This window comes from Ammodytes marinus (genome assembly GCF_949987685.1).
Source record: "Ammodytes marinus genome assembly, chromosome: 12".
Classification (NCBI taxonomy): domain Eukaryota; kingdom Metazoa; phylum Chordata; class Actinopteri; order Uranoscopiformes; family Ammodytidae; genus Ammodytes; species Ammodytes marinus.
Window position 1 is genome coordinate 1,290,420 of NC_137216.1, and position 22,003 is coordinate 1,312,422.

At 41.4% G+C, this 22,003-nt stretch overlaps 1 protein-coding gene across 2 annotated transcripts in view; it reads right to left on the reverse strand.

Moving 5' to 3' along the window:
- rrp1 (ribosomal RNA processing 1) overlaps positions 1–22,003 on the reverse strand; it is a 106,263-nt gene that overhangs the window by 74,665 nt on the left and 9,595 nt on the right. For both annotated transcript variants that reach the window (XM_080037806.1, XM_080037807.1), the window contains exons 5-8: positions 20,571–20,632; positions 20,364–20,493; positions 19,995–20,059; positions 14,661–14,863 (exon numbers count right to left, since the gene is read on the reverse strand). In XM_080037806.1, coding sequence (XP_079893932.1) covers positions 14,661–14,863; positions 19,995–20,059; positions 20,364–20,493; positions 20,571–20,632 — 460 coding nt within the window. The remainder of the gene's footprint in view (positions 1–14,660; positions 14,864–19,994; positions 20,060–20,363; positions 20,494–20,570; positions 20,633–22,003) is intronic.

Below are 22,003 nucleotides of genomic sequence, written 5' to 3' on the forward strand. Positions count from 1 at the left end.
GTGAGGCGGCTAGCACAAACACTTGTTGACTGCTCGACACCATGCTCGACACTCTCTGCTAAAAATGGTGCTCTTTATGGTCCATAAATATAAATACGTATTTCTATCTATGTTTATGGTCTAGAGACCGTCCCATCATTTCCGGCTTCCATATTTTTTCGGGCCACAATACAGATTAGCGCTGCCTGCTGTTATGGAGACATTACGTCCCGCGCAAGCGCAGAGCGTACGGAAAGTCAGCAGTCGGTTTGGTGTGTTCTTTGCACTTTTTCGGCCGCGACGGGAAGACTGGAGCTCCATGAATCGGCAGTCTCCATTTTCGGGTAGTCGGACTGGTGTGTCCTGGCCTTTAGAAACACACAATGCCTTCGTCCGAGCAAAGCAGCGTTTCACCGTGAGATCTTGCCAGTGAGTGAGCCGCCGCGCAGAAGAACTGCGGGTTTTGTGGCTAAAATAATAACCGGGGATATTCCCCCCGTTAGCAATTTCAATGGGAAAGACTTCCGCGATCTGATTGTAGATCATGAAAACACAGAGCCATGTCGGCAGACAAACTGCGCGACTATAGGAACTGTCCACTGAGTCGAGTCCCTCCGTTTGTTTCTGTCTACAGGGTTCAACATAACTTTTTTTTTCCTACTGGCCCGCCGGGGCGGTATCCGAGTTTTACTCGCCGAAAAGATGCACGTTCCTGGATGAATTGATAAGCTCCTGTACGGGTTGCGATGGCGCAGAGGACAGCTGATTTGGAACGGAAAAACAGCTGTTGACTCCAAGGGGGAAAAGTAAGGAACTCCGACAATTACTACCGTTCGAAAGTTATTAAAGCATCAACAAACTACGCAGCTTGCTTTCTCGGCTCACACACTGTTTCAGTGAGTACATTGGCATTATTAATGTTGGTTTGATGGTGTGTTTTTCTGGAACAAATATCCGAATATTCGCTCGGAAAAACCAACGAATACTCGAAGCCTGAAAAATGGCATTCGGGCCAGCCCTACTTTGGACCCATCTCAAAAGAGACTTGTCTCTGCGTTATATGGCCGGATGTTGGACCTAAGACATGCTTCTATGGATAAGATCAAAGCAGCATGGGAAGGGGACCTGGGCTTCTCTGGAGCTCCATTCTTAAACATGCTAATACCACCTCTCTATGCGCTCGACATTGCCTGATCCAATTCAAAGTGGTTCATAGGGCTCATATCTCAAAAGCGAAATTATCCACTATTTACCCTGATGTTAGTCCACTGTGCATAAGATGTAACATTTATGAAGCTTCTCTTCTTCATATGTATTGGTTGTGCCCCAGCCTTAACAAGTTCTGGATAGAGGTCTTCCAAACATTATCTCAGGTGTTAAACATCAAGTTGGAACCAAAGCCTCTAATTGCTCTTTTTGGGGTCACTGACGAGGTGGTTAGACTAACTGCAGATAAACGACGTACTATAGCTTTGACCTCTCTTCTGGCCCGGCAAACCATCCTGCTGAAGTGGAGGGAACCTGTTCTACACAATGGCTGAGAGATGTTGTCTTGTCTTAACTCGAAAGAATTAGGTAGGGGAGAACGGGGTAAGTAGGCACACTATTTACTCTAGTGAGAATTGCTCATCACCAAAACATCTGTCAATAGCCATTCCTACATTAAATTGAAGCTTAAGGTGTTGGCTAGAAATGTGTGTCTCTCTTTTTTTCCAACTTATTGTAATGAAGAAGTAATTTACCATCAAAGACACTCTGACACATTGTGACAACCAACCCCATCAAGGGGTCAGTTGTCACACACTATGGGGTTGTTTGTCACAATGTTATCTTAATGGGAAAAATCTTAAAAAGAAGGCAAGGAGGCAGAACCAAATTTGAATGTTTAATTGCATTGTCAAGTTGACAAATAGGCCTACATAACTTACTGTAGCCTTAGCAGCTGGTCTAGTTTGGGATGCACTGGGTTGTTTTGATTTTGTTGCCCTTTTTTATTTTGCTTGCTAGCTGCCTTTTCCTGCTCTATTCTTTCCTTCTCTGGGGTGTCAGTGAGGATACAGCTTGACAATTTCTTTCGTTATTGAGTTCCTTTTCTGGCTGCAGCCTTGAGACAACCAACCCCCCAAAAAATTTGACGACCAACCCCAACTTGAATTTCTTGCTAGCATCAAGGCCAACAACCATCTGACAACTAATTAGCTTGCTAACCACAATCTAAACTATAGTTTACCCTTCACACTTTCTGAGGGTAACAAGTGTTTTGTTATAAACCCATTGTGTAAAAGCCTAGAAGAAAAATACTGAGAAGCAAAATATTTTGAATTTGACATGAAAAACACAAAACATCCTCTCACCTGAAATGCAGCAGTCTAACTCCAAGGAAGTCTATGTATGTGACCTCTGATCCCAATTCTGGACCTTTTTTATATCAACATTTCAGAGCTAGCGCGCTCTGGTGGCGAGATATAACGAATGTGACATCCAACCCATGTGACAAATTACCCCGTTCTCCCCTACTCACTCCAACATTCCGGTGCAAGATTTCAAAAAGTATGGGGACATTTTTTGAACTAATTTCAGGCTTTAAGAATGCTTTATAGTCAAGAGAAGGTAGGCGGGAGTGCTCTCATTCCATTCCCTGGATGATGGTAACTGTTGTGACATGGTGCTGACATGTGTTCACTGGCGGTGACTTGGGAGTAGTGTTGTTTTTGTCAACGAAATGTATGACAAAATATCGTCGTCAATGAACCTTTATCACGTGACAGAAACGAGACGAGACGCAACGTAAATGGTGGTCATGTGACGAAGACTATAATCAAATATATAATGCTTTATTGTTGACGAATAAAAACGGGACTAAATGTGGTTTACAAAAACAAACTGCTAAAATATCTCTTCATGTTCATTGACAAAAACGAGAGGACACAAAATGTTATGAGGCTGTTTTATCTCGCCATTATTATTTTTGCAATATTTCTGTTTCCTGAGTCTCGGGGCTGCAAACAGGCTACGGCTTCAGATTAAAAGCATTTCACTGGCTTAACATGAGCATTTAACTAGACAAACATGAGTTGGCTTTTATTTTGAAATAGCAGGAAGTTAGCAGGCGACGTTACTTCCTCAATCCCCACTTGCGGCAATATGGAAGCTGCAGCTGCGGCTTTCTTTATAGGTCTATGAGCTGCGGTGGGTTAACTTTAAGTTAAGTCTGGCACAAAAAAAGGGAGCGATTTTGGTATGTGTGACAAACATGGACATAAAAAGAAACCAGTCTTGACACATCCATAAGTTTACAGTTGTTGCTTGGCATTTGGTTCAGTAGTTGGCATAAATCAGTAGCCTATCTGTTTGTTATATAAGGGATACTGTATAGCGAACGGGGCACTTGCTAGAAATAAAGACCGACAAGCTGAAGCAGGAGCCCGACGCGCATCTTATGTAATGAAAACGTAGTTTAAAGGTGCAGTGTGTAATATGACATCATCAAGTAAGTTCTAGAAAGTTCTAGAATGCAACGCTCCCTGGGTAACTCCACCGCTTTCGAATAATAACAGAAGCCTTCAAGGACAAGAACAATTCTAAATTTTAAACAATGCAACTATGACACTTCCAAAATGGCGGTGACAAGGCCTTGGTCCAAAGTATGGAGAAATATGGACATATATGAGACCCTTTATAACAGGGGTGTCAAACTCTGGCCCGCGTTTTTTTTTCTTTTTTCTCATGAGGAGCCTGTGCCATATCCGCACGTCGCACACACTCCCAACCGTTAGGACACTCGCACAGTTTACCACTAGGAATGTCCACAGCTCAGGATTTTAAGCCATGAATTGATGAATTGAAGAAAAGATGTCAGTTTTCTAATGGCTGTAAATAGGCCAATCTATGTGGCTAAATAGCATGCTAATATGATGATTGATTGTGAACTATCTAAGGATGAATGCTAACATTATCTGGTTTCTAACTTTTACCTCAAGTTACAATATAGCTCACTAGCTAACGTTAGATAGCCGCTACAGCTGACAGAAGGCCCCTTTCATTTCCAATGGTGGCTTTGCATTTCATTACCAATGTAAAGTGTCATAAATAGTTAACACTGGTGCTGGGTCATGATTCCTATAAAAAAATAAAATAAAAAAACGTGATGTGTTTTGAAAGTGCAGAAAGTTTTGAAAAATCCAAGAGAAAACATATTGTCGCTCAATCCAGGATGCCTGAGAGCCTTACTGCATTATAGTCCTTTATAATTGTTTCACCAGGAACCTGAATGTTGTCTTTTCCTTTAGAAAAATAAAAGACATTTCCACAATAAATTGATGCAGAAAACAGAAACATCTACCAGAATACAGGAAATTAAGTGTTTGACGCACAAACATTTCTGGGGGAGCACCCCCATACTCCCCACCTATAATTTGTCCCCCAAAATATGTAAACTAAACCTAGCCTATGCCCCGTATGTACGCAGGTTATATACCTAGATATGTTGTTTGATTTTTGGAATAAAAATAAGGCATGTCAGTAAGCGACATGTCTGGCCCTTCGTGTGATTATCATGTCGTAATTCGGCCCTTTGTGAAAATGAGTTTGACACCCCTGCTTTATAAGGAAAAAAATAATAATTCTAAAAAAAAATTCAGCTATTATGCACTAAATTAAACGTACTTATAGATATTATAGGGGTGGTAGGATGGCCTAGAGGAAAAGGTGGCCGACCAGTAACCATGAGGTCGCTGGTTCGATCCCCGGCACCGGACAGGAGGGTGTTAGTTGTAAAACTAGCAGAGGCTGGTATTGCGTCTACGGTGCCCACCATCTCTACCATTGTGTCCTTGAGCAAGACACTTAACCCCAAAACTGCTCCAGGGGCGCTGTACTGCGGCTGACCCTGCGCTCTGACCCCCTCCGAAGTGTGGTAACTTGAGAGGGGATATGCGAAAAGACGAATTTCAATGTGCCTCGTGTACAACTGACAAATAAAGATAACTTAACTTAACTTAACTTATAATTATTTTCTACAAAATCTGCAAGGAAATAAAACCCAAAATTCTACACACAGGTTTAATACAGCAGTAAATAGGAACGACCAAGGATACAACCTAGCAACGGGAGAATAGTCGAATAGTCTGCTCGCCCCGCTAGACTGTCTGCTTCAGCTGACAGAAGGCTCCGGCTCAACTGTAAGCAACAGAGCTACTGTTTTGCTAACACAACTCTCAAGACTCGCACACAATCGCATGGTTCAAACCATTTGTGTTATATCTTGTCATACAAAATCTGACTTCAGTTTACAAGCAATACAAGTCATACAAACATTTTATTTGCACTTTGTTATTGTGTTTTAGTATCTCTAGCATTCAAGCACCTCGTTTCTCTTAATTAAACTTGAATGTAATGTACATTTTTTCTGGCATTGTCATTTGAAGCTATTTTATTTAAGCCTATTTATTTTATATAAATGTATGTCATTAGACAGGAGATTTTGAAACACAAAGAGAAGCTGTCCGAGCTCCACCAGACTGCTGTTCAGGTTGAGGAATCCGGCATTCTTACATGTTTGGTAGCTCAAATAAATATAATGTAAATTCATTCAGAGTGTCTTCCGTGTCTGGAATTGGGGACTTAAAGAACATTTTGATTTTGTCTGTACTATACTAGGTACTTGTACTATATTAGCTGGGTTAAATATAATTGCATTACTAAAAAGACTAAAATACAAATGTCATCGACTAGCGCTGTGTCTGAAATCGCGCACTTACGTAAGTGCACTTACATTGTGTGCACTTTATTACCCCTACAGTACACTTACTTATAGACGCAGTGCTCTCATTTATACAGTGCACTGACTTTGCATTTTGACGGTTCTTCTTCGGTGGTATTTTTTTCTGCTTACGTTACCGATAGTGAGCCTCTCGCGGTGCACAGCGTTTAGTACAGTGGTTCTCAAAGCGCGGCCCGCTGGCCAATGGCGGCCCGCGGAAGCATATCTGGCGGCCCGCATTGAATTATGAATTATTAAAAAAAAAAATTATAATTTATTTTTATTTTTTTATTGAAACGCACGGAGGGGATGCGTCCCCCGTAACAGTAAAAACAGTACAGGGGTCGAAACACTTAAATATCCCTCCTAATTGTTTGTATTCATTCCCCACTTATTAAACTTGCGAAGTTCGGCTGGCCTCTGCCTCTCGTTGCAGACGGCTGGTCAGCCTCCCGCAGTGCAGCAGGCAGTGTAGTGGTCCCAATGTAAGTTGTTAGATAGTGAGCTTGTCAAGCCCAATACGATGCACTTTCTCACATTCAAGGTGAATTAGATTAGGTCAAGTGTCTAAGGATGGATGTTAACATTATCTGGTTTCTAACTCTTTTGCCTAAAGTTTAGCTAACCAACTAACGTTAGCTAGCTGCTGATAGCCATGGAACTATCTGCCTAGTTGACTGCTGATAGCCCACCCTGTTTATTTCCAATGTATAGTGTCATAATAGTTAACACTGCTGCTGCATCATGAGTAGTGAGTCCTACAAAAAAAAACACTCCAAAAGGTGATACGTTTTCAATGTGTAGAAAGTTTTGAACAATAAAGTAGAATAAATATTTGAATGCAATACAGAATGCCTCAGTGCCTTGATTTATATTCCATTAGATGTGTGTCAATGGGAGCGAGTTGTCTTTTCCTTAACATTTCCACCATAAATAAATACAGAAGACACAAATTACTGCATAAAAATTAACCAAAATGCACAAAATGAAGTGTTCGAACCTCAAATTTTTCTGGGGGACAACCCCCAGACCCCCGCTTTTAATGTGTTCCCCAATGTTGAAATGAGACCTAGCCCTTCATTTATTACTTTAAATGTGTTAATTACACAGTATTGGATGATGACCAATACATGTAAACTGTAAAGACGCAAAGACGCTGGCCATTGAAATTATTTTTTCCTTCGGCGGCCCTCGGTCCAATGTTGGGTTCCTAAATTGGCCCTCAGCTATCAAAAGTTTGAGAACCCCTGGTTTAGTATATCGTCCCTCTCCAACATAAGAGGGTTGTGTCTTTAACATGGTTCTGCTTGTGTGTTAGTTAACTCCATGCTTTGGCTGATTACTCTGTGTTTTCTCCACCTCAGAGACAATAGTTAGTTTAAGTTTGAATCTCGCTGCGCTAGCATTAGCAATATCAGTAAACGTCATTATACTAGTCTGTGATTGGCTGATTCCTCTGCCGCTAAGGCTTTGATTGGCTGGTTGTTCTGACTCAAAGACCTCTGATTGGCTGTCTGCAGAGCCTTCTCTTTTCTAAGGCTGTGACAGTCAGCAGACCGCAGAACATTGGAGAGAATAGTTAAAAAGAGGTCGAGGGGTTAGAAACATGAAAAGTTAAAATAGGCTGTTTATTTCAGGTAACCTATTTTTGCAGTCAAAAGACCCTGACTTAACCCTTCGGGGTCTCCCGACACGCCGGCGTGACGGCATCACATGACCAATTCAAGCTAGCGCTGCATAAAAACAACAGTCGGGCCAACTTCACAAACAGCTCCTGTCGAAAGTGCTCGCCTGAAACTCTATACCAACCTTCGTTTCATACAAATTGACCCAGTAGAAACGGAGATACAATGGTTTAAAGTTGATACAAAAAAAAATATTTTCGCGGGCTCAAACGTATGAGAATTCGAATGCGACGGCCATTAAATATTTTAATATCTCCGCCGTATTTTCCCATTTTCGAATCGGAAACTCATTCCGGAAGTAGATGCTGTGCTCAACAAAGTGTATTCATGTCTATGGGCTGCATTTAGCAGGGAGGGGAGGGGAGGGGAGGGAAAGGCCGGTTAGGTTTTTTGACCGGAGTGACACGAAGCTATACGGAAAGAGACGAAGAGTGACGAAGATAGACTTCGAGTGGCGGCAAATGACGAGGAGAGACGAGGAGAGCCGGCGAGCAACAGTGACAGTGACAGATTACGGATAGATTTAGATATATTGACAATTTTAGAGATTAGTTATCATTACTTTTAGTTATTATTACTTTCAGTAATGGCGAAGAGAACCCTGAACGTGAGCCAAGCTGTGAGCTTGTTTTATACCTTGGAAGAGGAGGAGGATCAGGAGGATAGTTCATCCGCGGAGTCAGAGAGTGAAACTTTGGAGGATGAAGTGGACGACCCGTCCTTTGTGATTGACAACGAGAGGTAAGACCCATTTATTTATTCAAACTTTTTTATACAGTATTTGTCTAAATACAAGACTTGATTTTATCACTGGTAATAGGCTAATTCTGATAAAGTGGGGTGTTATTATGGGTCAGACAGGATTGTGTGTCGATATACGCGGACAACATTAGATGGCGCCAAAAATCAGTCAAGCCATTGTTCTCTGAATGTAGCGCATAACTATCACGCATAGCCGGCCTATGTAGCCTGACGCCTAGATGATTTACAGACAGTAGGCCTAGGCTGTCTGTCTAGATAGATAGATAGATAGATAGGTAGGTAGGTAGGTAGGTGACAGTAAGAAAATATATATTTATACTTAGGCCTGTGTGTGTGTGTGCGTGTCTGTGTGTGATGGCTCCATAAGTACCTACCTGCTGTCGCCCCCTCACTGTGTGTCACACACACACACACACACACACACACACACACACACACACACACACACACACACACACACACACACACACACACACACACACACACACACACACACACACACACACACACACACACACACACACACACACACACACACACACACACACACACACACACACACACACACACACACACAACCTAAAATTCTGCAAACAAAATATGTGTGTATTTCCTGTCTTTATTCAAGATTGGCTCTTTCGATTTGAAAAAAATATTTATTGATTTCACGAAATTTGTTTTGTAATTTTTAGACAGACAGAATGACCGGTAAAATATACATGGGTATGGGTATGCTTGTATGCATGTTGGCCTATGTATGTATTAGTAGTAGTAGTCTAGAAGTTATTTATTCAGTCATTATAAAACAGTAACGTAAAAAAATATCACGTGTGGGCACACTGATTTTTTTTTAATATTTTACTGAATATTTTGTGTTATTTTCATTTACAGAGATGATGAGCAGCCTGGTCCATCAACTGGGACACAGAGTGGCAGAGCACGTGGGAGAGGACGAGCACGTGGGAGAGGACGTGGACGTGGGAGACTTCACGTATCCAGGTCCAGATCTCCACAGGTGGCACAGCCACACCAAAGCTCTGAGCCCTGGAAAACTGCGGCTGAGCCTGATTCTGCTCCACAAACCAGTAGGTTTGTCCCCCGGAGAACACCAGGAGCACAGGTCCCAGGTGACCTTTCACCCCTGGACTATTTCCAGCTCTTTTTCTCAAAAGAGGCGGTGAGAAAACTCTGCAGCAACACGAACAGCTTTGCAGCAAAGAAGCAGGAAGAGGGGAAGAAGTACAAGTGGGCCAATGTTGGAATTGAGGAGTTCTTTAAATTTCTCGGGCTCCTCATATACACCGCCCTGGTGCCTCTGTCCAGCCTCCAAGACTACTGGAAGCAACACCACATCTTGTCTGTCCCTTTTCCATCCATGGTCATGACGAGAAACCGATTCAGGGCACTTATGTGGAACATCCATCCAAGTGATCCGGAAGAAGATGTCAAAAACGACAGAAAAAAAGGTACACCACTACACGACAAACTGCACAGAGTCAAGCCACTTATGGACGACATCAGGAGTGCCTGCCAGGCTCACTACCACCCGAGGAAGGATATGGCTGTGGACGAAAGGATGGTGGCAACTAAGGCAAAAACTGGGATGACGCAGTACATGAGGGACAAGCCAACGAAATGGGGGATGAAGCTCTTTGTGCTGGCCGAGTCGAGGAATGGCTACACAATTAATTTCAATATTTATCACGGCAAAACACACACACACACAGCACATGGACTCTCCTATGATGCTGTGATGAACCTCATACAGCCATCATATCTCGGCACAGGATACCACATCTATGTAGACAATTTTTACACCTCACCCAAATTGTTCCTCGACTTGGCCAGCATGAAGTTCGGAGCTTGTGGCACCTATAGGGACAACAGGAAAGGGTGTCCCAGTGGCAGAGAAAATGCTCTTACTAAAAAATCAGAAAGAGGTGCCCTGAGGTGGATCCGAGAGGACCCACTGTTGTTCGTTAAGTGGATGGACACAAGGGAAGTGTCTGTGTGCTCTACCATACATCCCGCCTTCACTGATGAGGCAGTCCAGAGGAGAGTCAAGGGTCAAGACGGACAGTGGGGAGTGAAGAACTTTCCTTGCCCCACCGCAATCATTGCCTACAACCAACACATGGGTGGTGTTGACCTGTCGGACCAGCTCATCGGGTACTACTCGACTCACCGCAGAACAGCCCGCTGGTATCGCACCCTGTTCCTGCACTTTGTTGACATTGCCACAACCAATGCCTACATCCTGCACTGTGAGGTCAGTGCCACACAGCAAGTCCAGCACCTGAGCCACAAAAACTTCATGGTCGAACTAGTTTCCCAGCTGTGTGGAGTTGATCCGACAGGAATACCAATCAACAGGAGCACTCCCCATGTTCCTGTTCCCATCGCGGTGGCAACAAATGCCAGTCAAAAGGCAACAGAAGGCCGCAGACGTTGCCAACACTGCCAACAAGTCCACGGGAAGAGAAACAGCACACCGTGGAAGTGCAAGTCCTGTGATGTTGCCCTCTGTCTCGTACTTGACAGGAACTGTTTTGAAGAGTGGCACATATAGGCCAAGAACAGATACTGTCTGTATATATGTCTGTATATTTTTTTACATAGGCTTATGCTTTCTCAATCAAACTAATCAAATTAATATAATGAATTGCATGTATATATTTCCAGCTTTCAAATGTTTTGCTGAATGTTGTATGTGTATGAAAAAATTATTAACAATTTCAAAATATGTTTATTTTTGTTTGTTGTGGTTTTGGGTCCAATATGTTCACATAATACGTCAAAATGAAAAAAAAAATTAATCTGCTATTTGTTCATAAAATTTGTAAATAGGTTACTGCCACTTCAATGAAAGTTTTACATTATCACAATGACATCCCATGTATATATTTCCAGCTTTCAAAATGTTTGTTATGAATGTTTGTGTTCCCCATAGTAAAAATAATATAATTTTCAAAATATGTTTTTCGATTTTTTTGTGTGGTTTTGGGTCCAATATGTTCACATAGTATGTCAAAATGTATGATAAAATTGTCAGTTCATGTAGGTAAAGTCTTGTTTGAACCAAAAATACTAAATACTGGCAAGCTAAAATATTTTTATGTTCCTTCTATGTCATGGCTGATGGAACTTTGCTGAATTGGGGAAAAACGCTTATGAATGCACCTGCTATTTGTACATAAAATTTGTAAATAGGTTAGTGCCACCTCAATCAAACTTTTACATTATCACAAAAACATCCCATGTATATATTTCCAGCTTTCAAAATGTTTCGTTGTAAATGTTTGAGTTACCCATAGTAAAAATAATATAATTTAAAAAAAATATTTTTCGATTTTTTGTGTGGATTTGGGTCAAATATGTTCATTTAGTATGTCAAAATGTAAAAACAACTATCTGGTCACATAGATGAGGTAGTGCTGAAAAAAAGGATACCAAACATTGGCATGTTAACCATTTCTAAATCTGGTTAAGGAAGTCAGAATCAAAAGTATGCAAAAACGGCCAAAATAGCCCGGGACTCATGAGGGTTAAACGATCAGTTTTTGTTGACTAAGACTAGATGAAAATAGTCCCAGATAATTCTGACTAAGAGAAAACTAAAATGCTCAAGACTTTTAGTCAACTGAAACTTGACTAGACTAAAAAGAGTTTAAACGTGACAGACTAATCAAAACTAAAATGACAGTTTGACACAAAGACTAGACTAAACTTAAAACAGGCTGCCAAAAACACTACTTGGGAGGGATTATTTTTGGGTGTTTTGAAATCTCTTTTTTGTTGTTCGTTTTGCTACGAGTGTCATAAATTGTTTTTTGTTTGTTCTTTTCATGCAACCTATCTGTAACAAGTGAACATCTTTGCACTTTGATATATTGAAAAAGCAAATAAAAAGATCTTGATTTAAAAAATTTTTTTTAAATCTGATTTGAATTTAAATGTTCATAATTATTATAAAACGTAGTTGAAAAAAAGGATTTAGTGCATTTGGGTTGCTTTAAATCGAGTAAATTCCCGTTTATTCCCAAAATTCCCATGGAAAGTTTCCAACTTTGCCCTAATATGTACTGTATATTTAACTGAAAAGTGGTGTTCTCTCTCCCTCCTTTGAGTGTCAGTGCTTGCTCGCCTGCTTGCACGGCCCGCTCCCACCCCGTAACAAATGAAAACAAAGCAAATACAGCCAGACTGTGCAGGTAAACACTCCATCACACATTCTATTTAGACAGAAGTGATCGAGTCATTTTGTGTGACTCAATGTCAATCATAGTCAATCTTTAAAGAGCACTTATTATACTTTTTCTTCTTTTCTGACCTATAATGCTGTTATACAGTCATGCTACATGATACCAAAGTGTCAGATAATGACATACATGCATTTTAGGCATATTCCCTGCTTACTGTCTGTGGTGGCGGCGCACAGCCTCAACACTCAGATGCTGTTCGCGGCAGACTAGTGCCTAGTTTCCAGGATTTGCGTGATGTCACAAAGCGGATTTTCCATGTATGGTCATGCTGCTACACACTTAGACATGTCCCTGTCCCCCCCTCCTCGCCTGTTCTGCCCACGCTCACACTGCCGTCTGCTCAGTGTAACCTGAAAATAGGAGGCGTGCCTGTTGCCATGCAGTTAGCGGCCTTCACTGATTGGCCAGGTTCAAACAGAGTGCAGGGGGAGATAGGCTTAACTGCAGTACCAAAGTACTGAAAAATGTGCCTGGAAATCCAGACCCATATCTTGAACGATAGAGGGTCTGGCCACAATCAATAGACCTTCCCAACTCAAGGGGCGGCTGCAACTCGTGCATTTCAATTGCCACTGCACGCAATTGGACAGCACTACAACCAATCAGAGCAATAAACAAGGTGATGTATTAAGCCCCGTTCGTTTAGCGACCAGCGGGATTAACTGTTAAATTAAACTTTTGCCGTGGTCAGTCGGCAAAACAGAACATTCCTCTTACCTGCTAATGAAAGATTTGAGTGGCGTCTTCTAGGGATGGCCATTTAGATTTTTTTTTAGAATTTCTTTAACCGGTTAAGCACAAGAATTAACAGTTATTAACCGGTTAACCATTAAGATTTAATGTAGCCTATTTATAGTGAAATAGCCTACATGAAACATTATAGCAGGGCTCCCGACCTTTTTTTGTTCCAAAGACCTGCATATTAATTTAACATACATGTTGACATTCACACGGCACATTGTCTGTTGTGAGAAGAGGTTTATTATGCGAATGTAGGAGCAGAAAGTGAAATAAGTGACTGAACAGGGACATTTACACACACAGGCTATGGGTATGGGTAGCCTACTGAAACCCGGTGCTAAGTAGTGCTGAGCACGGGGCAACATTTTGAAAGGCCGTAGTATTGATAAGCTCCGATGTTATCAGTACAGCATAACGGTACTTTACGCTTTTGTTTATGACGGATTTTCGCTATTGGTCCTCGCACACAAGCATGGCAGACCTCTCTGTGTCTGTGCAGGGGCACTCACTGCCTGTCTGTCACTCTCTCACACTCACTGAGACGGTGATAGATGCAGGACGGCATCCACCTCAAGAAGGCTAATGCTAGCGCTATGTTAAGCTAGCGGGAGCCCACGCTGTTAATTAAATTATACAAACACATGGCAGGGGAGTGTTGTGACCATACGTTGTGGCTGGCTATCTTTCTGGGAGCGTACCATGGAGCTATTGTAAAGTTGAGAGTAGCCTACACGACTCTTTTCATTCTTTACCGACAGTTGGCATTCTTACATCCGGTTTAGCGATATCAAAATAAGAGTCTGGATTTGAGAGAAATTAAGGTGATTTAGTTTTTTTTAACCGTTTAAACTTTAGTATTAACCGGTTAAAGATCTTCTTAACGGTTAACCAGTTAACCATGGACATCCCTTGCGTCTTCCAAATCGTAAAGGGTCGAGGCCAAAGCCGTCTCAAACTCAAAAAACATATCCGCAGCCATCTTTGATGTTTACTATCACGGCTGGTGCCTGCACGTCGCTGTCATCATCCCGTTACGTCCGCCCCTTAGCACCATACATAGGGCTCTGGCCCGCCCATAGCAGATAGAAACAATTGAAACGTAGCTCAGGATTTCTTGACATATTTAATGAGCTTCAATGGCGAGTGTCAAGACCAACAGGCGCAGCAAATTTAATTTGCCAGTGCCTAGCGGCAGGTCTGGATTTCCAGGCTAGTAAAAAATAGCATAATAGCTCCTCTTTAAGCTCCATTGATTTTGAAATAGTGTCTATTAATCATTTGGTTTTAGCAAAGGCCCCATTGTTTACCAACTTAATAAAATGTATTGTATGTTTGGTTGTGGCTGACCACAGTAGATTTCAATAAACATGCAGTATCTAAAGCTAGATTAAAGTATAGGGATATTGGAGATGTGGGTAATAATTGATCAACAAGCATCCAGTCGACATTATAATGTCTGTAGAGTCGTACCGTTCATCTGCTTCCATGTCCCTTTGCTGCTGCTCGTCTCTGGACTGTCCGTCTCTGGAATGTCCTCTTCAGAAGCCTGGCCGGAGTCACAGTCTGAGCTGTGCTCTGCCTTCACCTCAGAGAGCAGCTCCTCTATAGCAAAGGGAGCCTGCTCTATGATGGAGCTGAAGATGCTGCTGCAGATGGCTCTGAACAGAGTCACACTGGGGACACAAAAACAGAATGGGTCTAGCTGGATGCAACACAACTCAATGTGCTTCAGGGTCAGAGACCCCGTTTCCACCTGGCATTAACATGTGGTTTTTGTGATCCGATCACATGAATACAGCTCTAACTACAGGTGAGAACACTCTCAAGACGCATTGAGATCGGATCACAAAAACCACATTCGGAGGTGGTTTACGTCACTTGTGTCGCTTGTGTTCGCATTCATTTAGTAGTGGAAACACCAATGTGACTCCTGTCCACTTTAGGGACCTCCTACTCAACTGCTGCCCCCTGCCTGGGCGGAAATACGTTGAAAATGCATCACTGGCGTTCATGCAGCTTTTATAGAAGCTGCATGAACGAGTTGCAAATTACAAGCTTACTCCTCTGTTTTCATTTCACTGCGTAAATCTGAAAACACGGAAATCGTGTGGGTAGTAACAGGCTTTTAATGTGAAGGCGCACAGGAAATATTCTGTTCGCATACAGTATCTTAACTTCATACAGAAAGCCGCCCGTGTAGCCTACTGGTGGTGATGGTGACAAGAGTATAACAGACGTTACAAAAGGCGCCCCGCAAACACACATCTTTCACCAGCCAAAGAGGCGTAATAACTTACTCGCCTAAGAGTTTTTACTTTTATATACTATCTATGATATTTCCCGCATTTGGCGAGAGCCCTCTAAGCAGTGTTGTGCATCGCGCCTCCTTGTCTAAATGAGACAGTAGCATATCTCGTCAACCTAGACTGGTAATTATCTTCGCATGTAATGCATTTTAATAGCAAATGCGATTAGAACTGTGGCACTGTACAGCCCTGTATGTTTACTTGTTTGAACCCCACCGGTTAAAAACACCAATGCAGGGTTCGACATAACGTATAGCCCGATGACCCGGGGCCAGTAAAATCATATGCAGGGCAAGTTGATTGGCCAGTCACTGTCCCGCCCGGGCCAGTGACTGGCCAATCACAGTTCAGTATCTTTTTGTAGACTACATCATGGTTCATTGAAATGCGCGTTGAGAGTCGGAATGAAAGCAGTGTTTATTTAAGACTCAATATAATAAACCTAATATAAAATATATTTTTTAATGAAAGGCCAGTGGACACCGATGCGTGGGTGTTTTGACAGGCGGGGCAACAAGCGGGTGCACTCTCGCTCCGTTGGCAGAGCTGCCTACTGTCCGCCTGTGAGTCGACAAATCAATCGACTTGCTTTGCCCCTTTCTTTCTTCCCACAGCAGAGGTTGAGGTGCAGAAAATGATAACTGTGCTTTTCCTTTATCTGCCGCCGTAATGTTACAGTATTTTCATCCAAGCCCCAATGGTAATACAAATGAGAGGCGTTATTTAAACGCTGTGAATGCGTCTCCGGTGATTGTGTCGGTTGTAGACAGAAACGAACGGAGGGACTCCGCTCACTGTACAGCAGGGGTGGCCAACCCGCGGCTCGCGAGCCGCATGCGGCTCTTTGCCCAGCTTCGTGCGGCTCTTCAGTTCATATCAAATTATGTGATAATAATTTTCTTTTTTTTTTTTTTTTTTTACTTTTTTTTTGTGTGGGCCTATGTGTGTGCATGTTCGCAAACGTTTCATGCGGCTCTTACGTTCGTTTTACATGTTGTCTATTATTTCATTTTTTTTTTATTAATGTGTAAGCCCTATGTGCCTGTTCGCAAATGTTTAATTGAGGACGCAACATAACGTTCGCAAACGTTTGGTGCGGACGCAACATAAAACTGCCCGCTCAGCTTGGAGGGAGGTTTTCCGTGAGTAAACTATTTGTGTCAAGTTCGCTCCGAAACTGAGTGGGAGAGTTCATATTTTTTGTTGAACGTTATGGCAGGCCATTCTGCCTTATATGCCAGGTGTCATTTGCGCATTTCAAGGCTTCAAATCTTCAGCGCCACTTCAGCTCCCTCCATGCTACAAGTAAGTCCCACAAAGCAACATGCATAGTAAGAGAAAAACGCTATTTTAAATTGTTATATTTTTGTTTGTGGACTTGGTTGAACTGAGAGTTTGTGTGTGAGGCAGTGCACACAATGTTCATTGTTGAAAATGACTGCCCTGTCGTCTTTAGTTCAGTCCTGTCATTATCACAGGGGCGGCCTTAACGATCTGGGGGCCCGTTTCAAGTCCTAGTGTGGGGCCCCCTGTTTTTTTTTATTTATTTTTTTTAATAAATAATGCTTGTGCATGCATGTGCAAGCTCCCCGCGAAAATAAAAACGCCCCCCCCCTGAAATCTTACTGGCCACTCCAGTGCCCCACCCCCCCCCCCCCAGTTCAAATGTTATTTTTTATTTTAATTTTATTTTTTTAATTACATTTTTTTCCTGATATGTATCCTAGTTCAGAGATGATATGTATTTTTTTTTCTTTCTTAACTTTTTTTGATAGGTAGTTGCCAAGTTCATCACACAAACACTCCAATCCACTGATATGAGATCAGTTTGCAATTTTCAATTACTAAATTAATGGTCGGACTGTGGCCACTAGAACTGGTCTCTGGTCAGCAAAGGTCTTGAAAACAGCATAAGTGTGCTTGTGACATGCGTGCCACCCATGCACGTGTATAGGCACGTGTCCCAGCAGATTTTTGAAATCTGAATAAAAAAATTAAAGTTTGTAGTTAGCGAGTGTAACATGTTCTTAGCAAGGGCAGACTTTCATAAATAAAGGTTAATTTTTTTAGCAAGATATTTGGTCAAAAGCTAGTGGTCATCCGTCCCTCTGTGCAGTTGTTAGGCATCTGGCTGCTAGCAAGTTATGTTGTCTTGCTAATTTTACTATTCATCTGAGCTGAAATAAATATTGACTTTTTCCTTTATTATCTTCGCCAGAATGCACCAGAATGCTTAGATTACATGTTAAAAACACAAAAAAAATCTTCTGGGGGGGGATGCCCCCAGACCCACCTTCAGGGGTTTAGTTTTCTGACAAACATTACAATGGATACTAACATGATTTGGGCATTTGGGATTATAAATCATCTTTGAATTGGTTGTACAGCACATCACATGCTATTCATTCAGGTGTGCGATGGCCACCCCACTCTAACTCTGTGGCCCACCTTGGCCACCCCCAGTCAAAATTTCCTGGAATCGCCACTGTGTGTACCCGTGTGTACGATGTGGCTCTTTGCAGTAACACAGTAAAAAATGTGGCTCTTTGTCTCTGACTGGTTGGCCACCCCTGCTGTACAGTATAGTCGCGCAGTTTGGCACTGTGTTTTCAGGCTTGAGACATTCAATCAGATCGCGGAAGTCTTTCCCATTGAAATCGCTAACGGGGAGAATATCCCCGGTTATTATTTTAGCCACAAACCACAGTTCATCTGCGCGGCGGCTCACTCGCTGGCGAGATCACACGGTGAAACGCTGCTGTGATCGGACGAAGGCATTGTGTGTTTCTAAGGTGATTTAACGTCATAGTCTTAGACGAGCGTTTAACTTATGCTGCATATTTTGCACTGCATTGTTTTTTATCAATAGTTTGAAAAAATGGTCCCACACCGGACTCTTATGTGAAGCTGACACTTCATGGAGAAGTGACACTCCTGCAGCACGCTCACGACCAGACGTGAACTCACATACACGGTGAAATCTCCCATTAAAAAAACGGCATAACCCACTGATTTTCGGATTTCTATTCTATTTTTAAAGTCAACTTGAGCGCAAGTGGAAAACCGGTCACTCGGTCGACACATTCACATCCCTAATGCATATAGAGAAAGTAATAAAAACAGCCTACCACACCACAAAGAATGATCAGACCTTCATCTCTTATTTTTTTTTAATGTTTGATCATGACTTCTGCAAGTGAACTATTCATTAAACTGCCCACATTCAAGAATAAAAACAACCATCAAACTACTGGACTTTAAAATACTGGCCGACTCTTTCAACATACTTTTAGTTGTAGGCTTCTAATTCAATATGTTTGCCTGGTTTTACATTATGTGTATGAGCAATATCAACATTTCATATAATTAACTAAAAGAAAAATAACCAAATCTAAAGGGAATATCTATACTGTTACAGAATAGATATTCCCTTTAGATCTGGTTATCTTTCTTTATTTTTCTAATACAGGTATTATAATTATTGACACTAAATTATGAAGAAAAAAAAAGTGTGTGCAGGGCCAGTGAAAATATACAAGGGGCCAGTAAAACTCGGATCCACTGGCCCGACGGGCCAGTAGGAAAAAAAAGTTATGTTGAACCCTGCAATGCAAACGGAAATGATGAACGTGTTGATTTAAATACAGCGCGGGTAAATGGAATCCGATCACAAGTAGACAGAGAAGTCACATTTGAAAATACAAGTGGGAACACACGGACTGAGAGCTGTCCACTTGTAACCAGATTCAAAAAGTCAGATGTTAATGCCAGGTGGAAACAGGGTCAGAGAGATCTGGGTAAGTACTGGATGTTGATTATAGAGCCAGCTCCTCTAACCTGTCTTTATCACCATGGTAACTTATGCACAGCCCTTACTTGCTCCGAGGAGTTTATGTTCAGAGTTTGGGGTTTAAATGGCTTTAGAAAGTCACAGTTGTCTGCAAACTGGTGAGTAATCAAGCTAACAAATCCATGCTAATGTAGCAGCAAACTATAGCATCAACTTGGGTTCAAAACCAAAGGAAGCGCAAGTATTCAGTGTGAAAGCAGAACTAGGTAATGCTGAAGTACCAGGCCTTTGCATGCACACAGCACAGTAATATTCAATCAATACAATTAATTTCACTTTGAAGTGATTTCCATGTTTTCTTACTATGCAACATACCTGAATGAAGTCCTCCTTGAGATTACAAACTAACATCTATGTTGTGTAGCAAATTGTGCTAGATATCCACTGTAATCAATGAGAAACTGCACAGCTACTTTGAAATGCAAAACAGTATAGGACAGTTGTCAGGTTTTTGGTAAATTCATTTAACTAGACATCACTCACAAGAACTTCAAGGAATGTCACTCAAAGACAACATGCAATACAAAAAAACTAAAAGCTGTTCCATATGACTGGCATTTCCCTTTCCCAACTGCTTGGTAACATTAGTTATCAGACATTTGTAGTGGAAGAGAGAGCGTTAAACTAACTGTGACGCGGTGGACTCACTCTTTTGTTTTGGCTGCGGTTTTGCAGAACGGCTCGATGAATATCAAGTTCTGATCAGCAGTGAGCTGTAACAAAAAGAAGAGCACAGGGAACATTGTTAAGGTATTTCCACATAAAGGATGAACTTAGTTCTACTGGAGTAAAAACAAAGAAAAATAAATTTAATAGAATTCCTCCCTGAATACCTGCTGTTAAATTGAAAAAAATAGTCTCAAGCTACAGCGCCACAGGGCAAAGATCTAAGTTTGGGTTAATCTACAATGACTGAATATGCCTCTGAAATCAGAGTGGGCAAAAACTCTTTATGAATGTCACTGTTTTCTGCTTTTTTTTTTAATCAGAAATGTGTATGTTGAAGCAGTACTGTACCTCTGCAGATCCCACCACAGCCAGTTCAGTCATGTAAAGGTCCAGGATGTGGAGCTGCAGGCCACAGGGAGCTTCACTACCACTGTGTAGGAGCTGTGCCGTCAACAGCTTGACAAAGCGCTCCACCTCACTGAGACAGTCAAATGTTACTTACTTCAGAATGACCAAGCAGAACATGGACGTCACCAAAAAGCTGGAATACATTACCTGCTCTCCCAGTTCTTCCTCTTCAGCATCTCAAAGGTTTGTCTGAACATGAAGCGAACCAGCTGTTAAGAGAAATATGGAATCCATAAATCTGAATTTTTTTTCTTTTAAACCTGCACTGAAGTCTATGTAGAACTCCAACTTTACTACCGTTCGAAAGTTATTAAAGTATCAACAAACTACGCAGCTTGCTGTCTCGGCTCACACACTCGGTTTCAGTGAGTACATTGGCATTATTAATGTTGGTTTGATGGTGTGTTTTTCTGGAACGAATATCCGAATATTCGCTCGGAAAAACCAACGAATACTCGAAGCCTGAAAAATGGCATTTACAGCCTGGAACCCTGTAAAGTACTTTGAGTGCCTAGAAAAGCGCTATATAAATCCAAAGCATAATTATTATTTTCAAGGAGAAAAACATTTGATTTGTTATTTATTTTGAAAACAGCAGGCTAGTGTTCAAAAATGTTATAAGAAAATCATTCAACATGAAAGTACATAGTTAGAGCTGCAACGATTAATCGACAAATCGATTATTAAAATAATCGCCAAATATTTTGATAATCGATTAATTGTTTAGAATATTTTTTTTTATAAAAAAAATTCCAAATTCTCTGATTTCAGCTTCTCAAATGTGAAAATTTTCTGGTTTCTTTAATCCTATTATAACAGTAAACTGAAATATCTGTGTGTTTTGGACATAATACATTTCAGGACGTCAACATGGGTTTTGGAAAATGTATTAACATTTTTCACCATTTTACGGACTAAAACACTAATCGATTATCAAAATAATCGTTAGTTGCAGCCCTATATACAGTCCCTGACAAAAGTCTTGTCACTTATCCATTTTGTAGAAACAGCTTATAACCTGACTTTTAATTAATCCATTTGTTTTAGAAATGGCTCATATGAAAGCTAAAACCCTCCCAAATTATGTTTGATATACTAAAATAAATTTGCTTCACTCAAGAAATATTGATTATTTAATGAACACAGAAAGGTCAGACTTGTCGCCTACAGAGAGTAATGTGAAAATTTAACAAATAATTTACTTCAAATACAAAAATATGTTGCATAACATCAGTGAATTAAGTAGTGGTGCTGTGAGATCCATATTTAATATCTTGTATGACATGAGCTTGAAAGACTGCATCCATGCGGTTCGACAATGATTCATACAATTTATTGATGAAGTCAACAGGAATAGCAAAGAAAGCAGTCTTACATGCCTCCCAGAGTTCATTCAAGATTCTTTGTTTTGGTCTTCCATGCTTCCTCTTTCATTCTACCCCAGACATGCTCAATGATGTTCACGTCTGGTGACTGGGCTGGCCAGTCCTGGTGCACCTTGATCTTCTTCGCCTTGAGGAACTTTGATGTAGAGATGAAAGTACGCAATGGAGCACCACCCTGCTGCAAAATTTGAACCC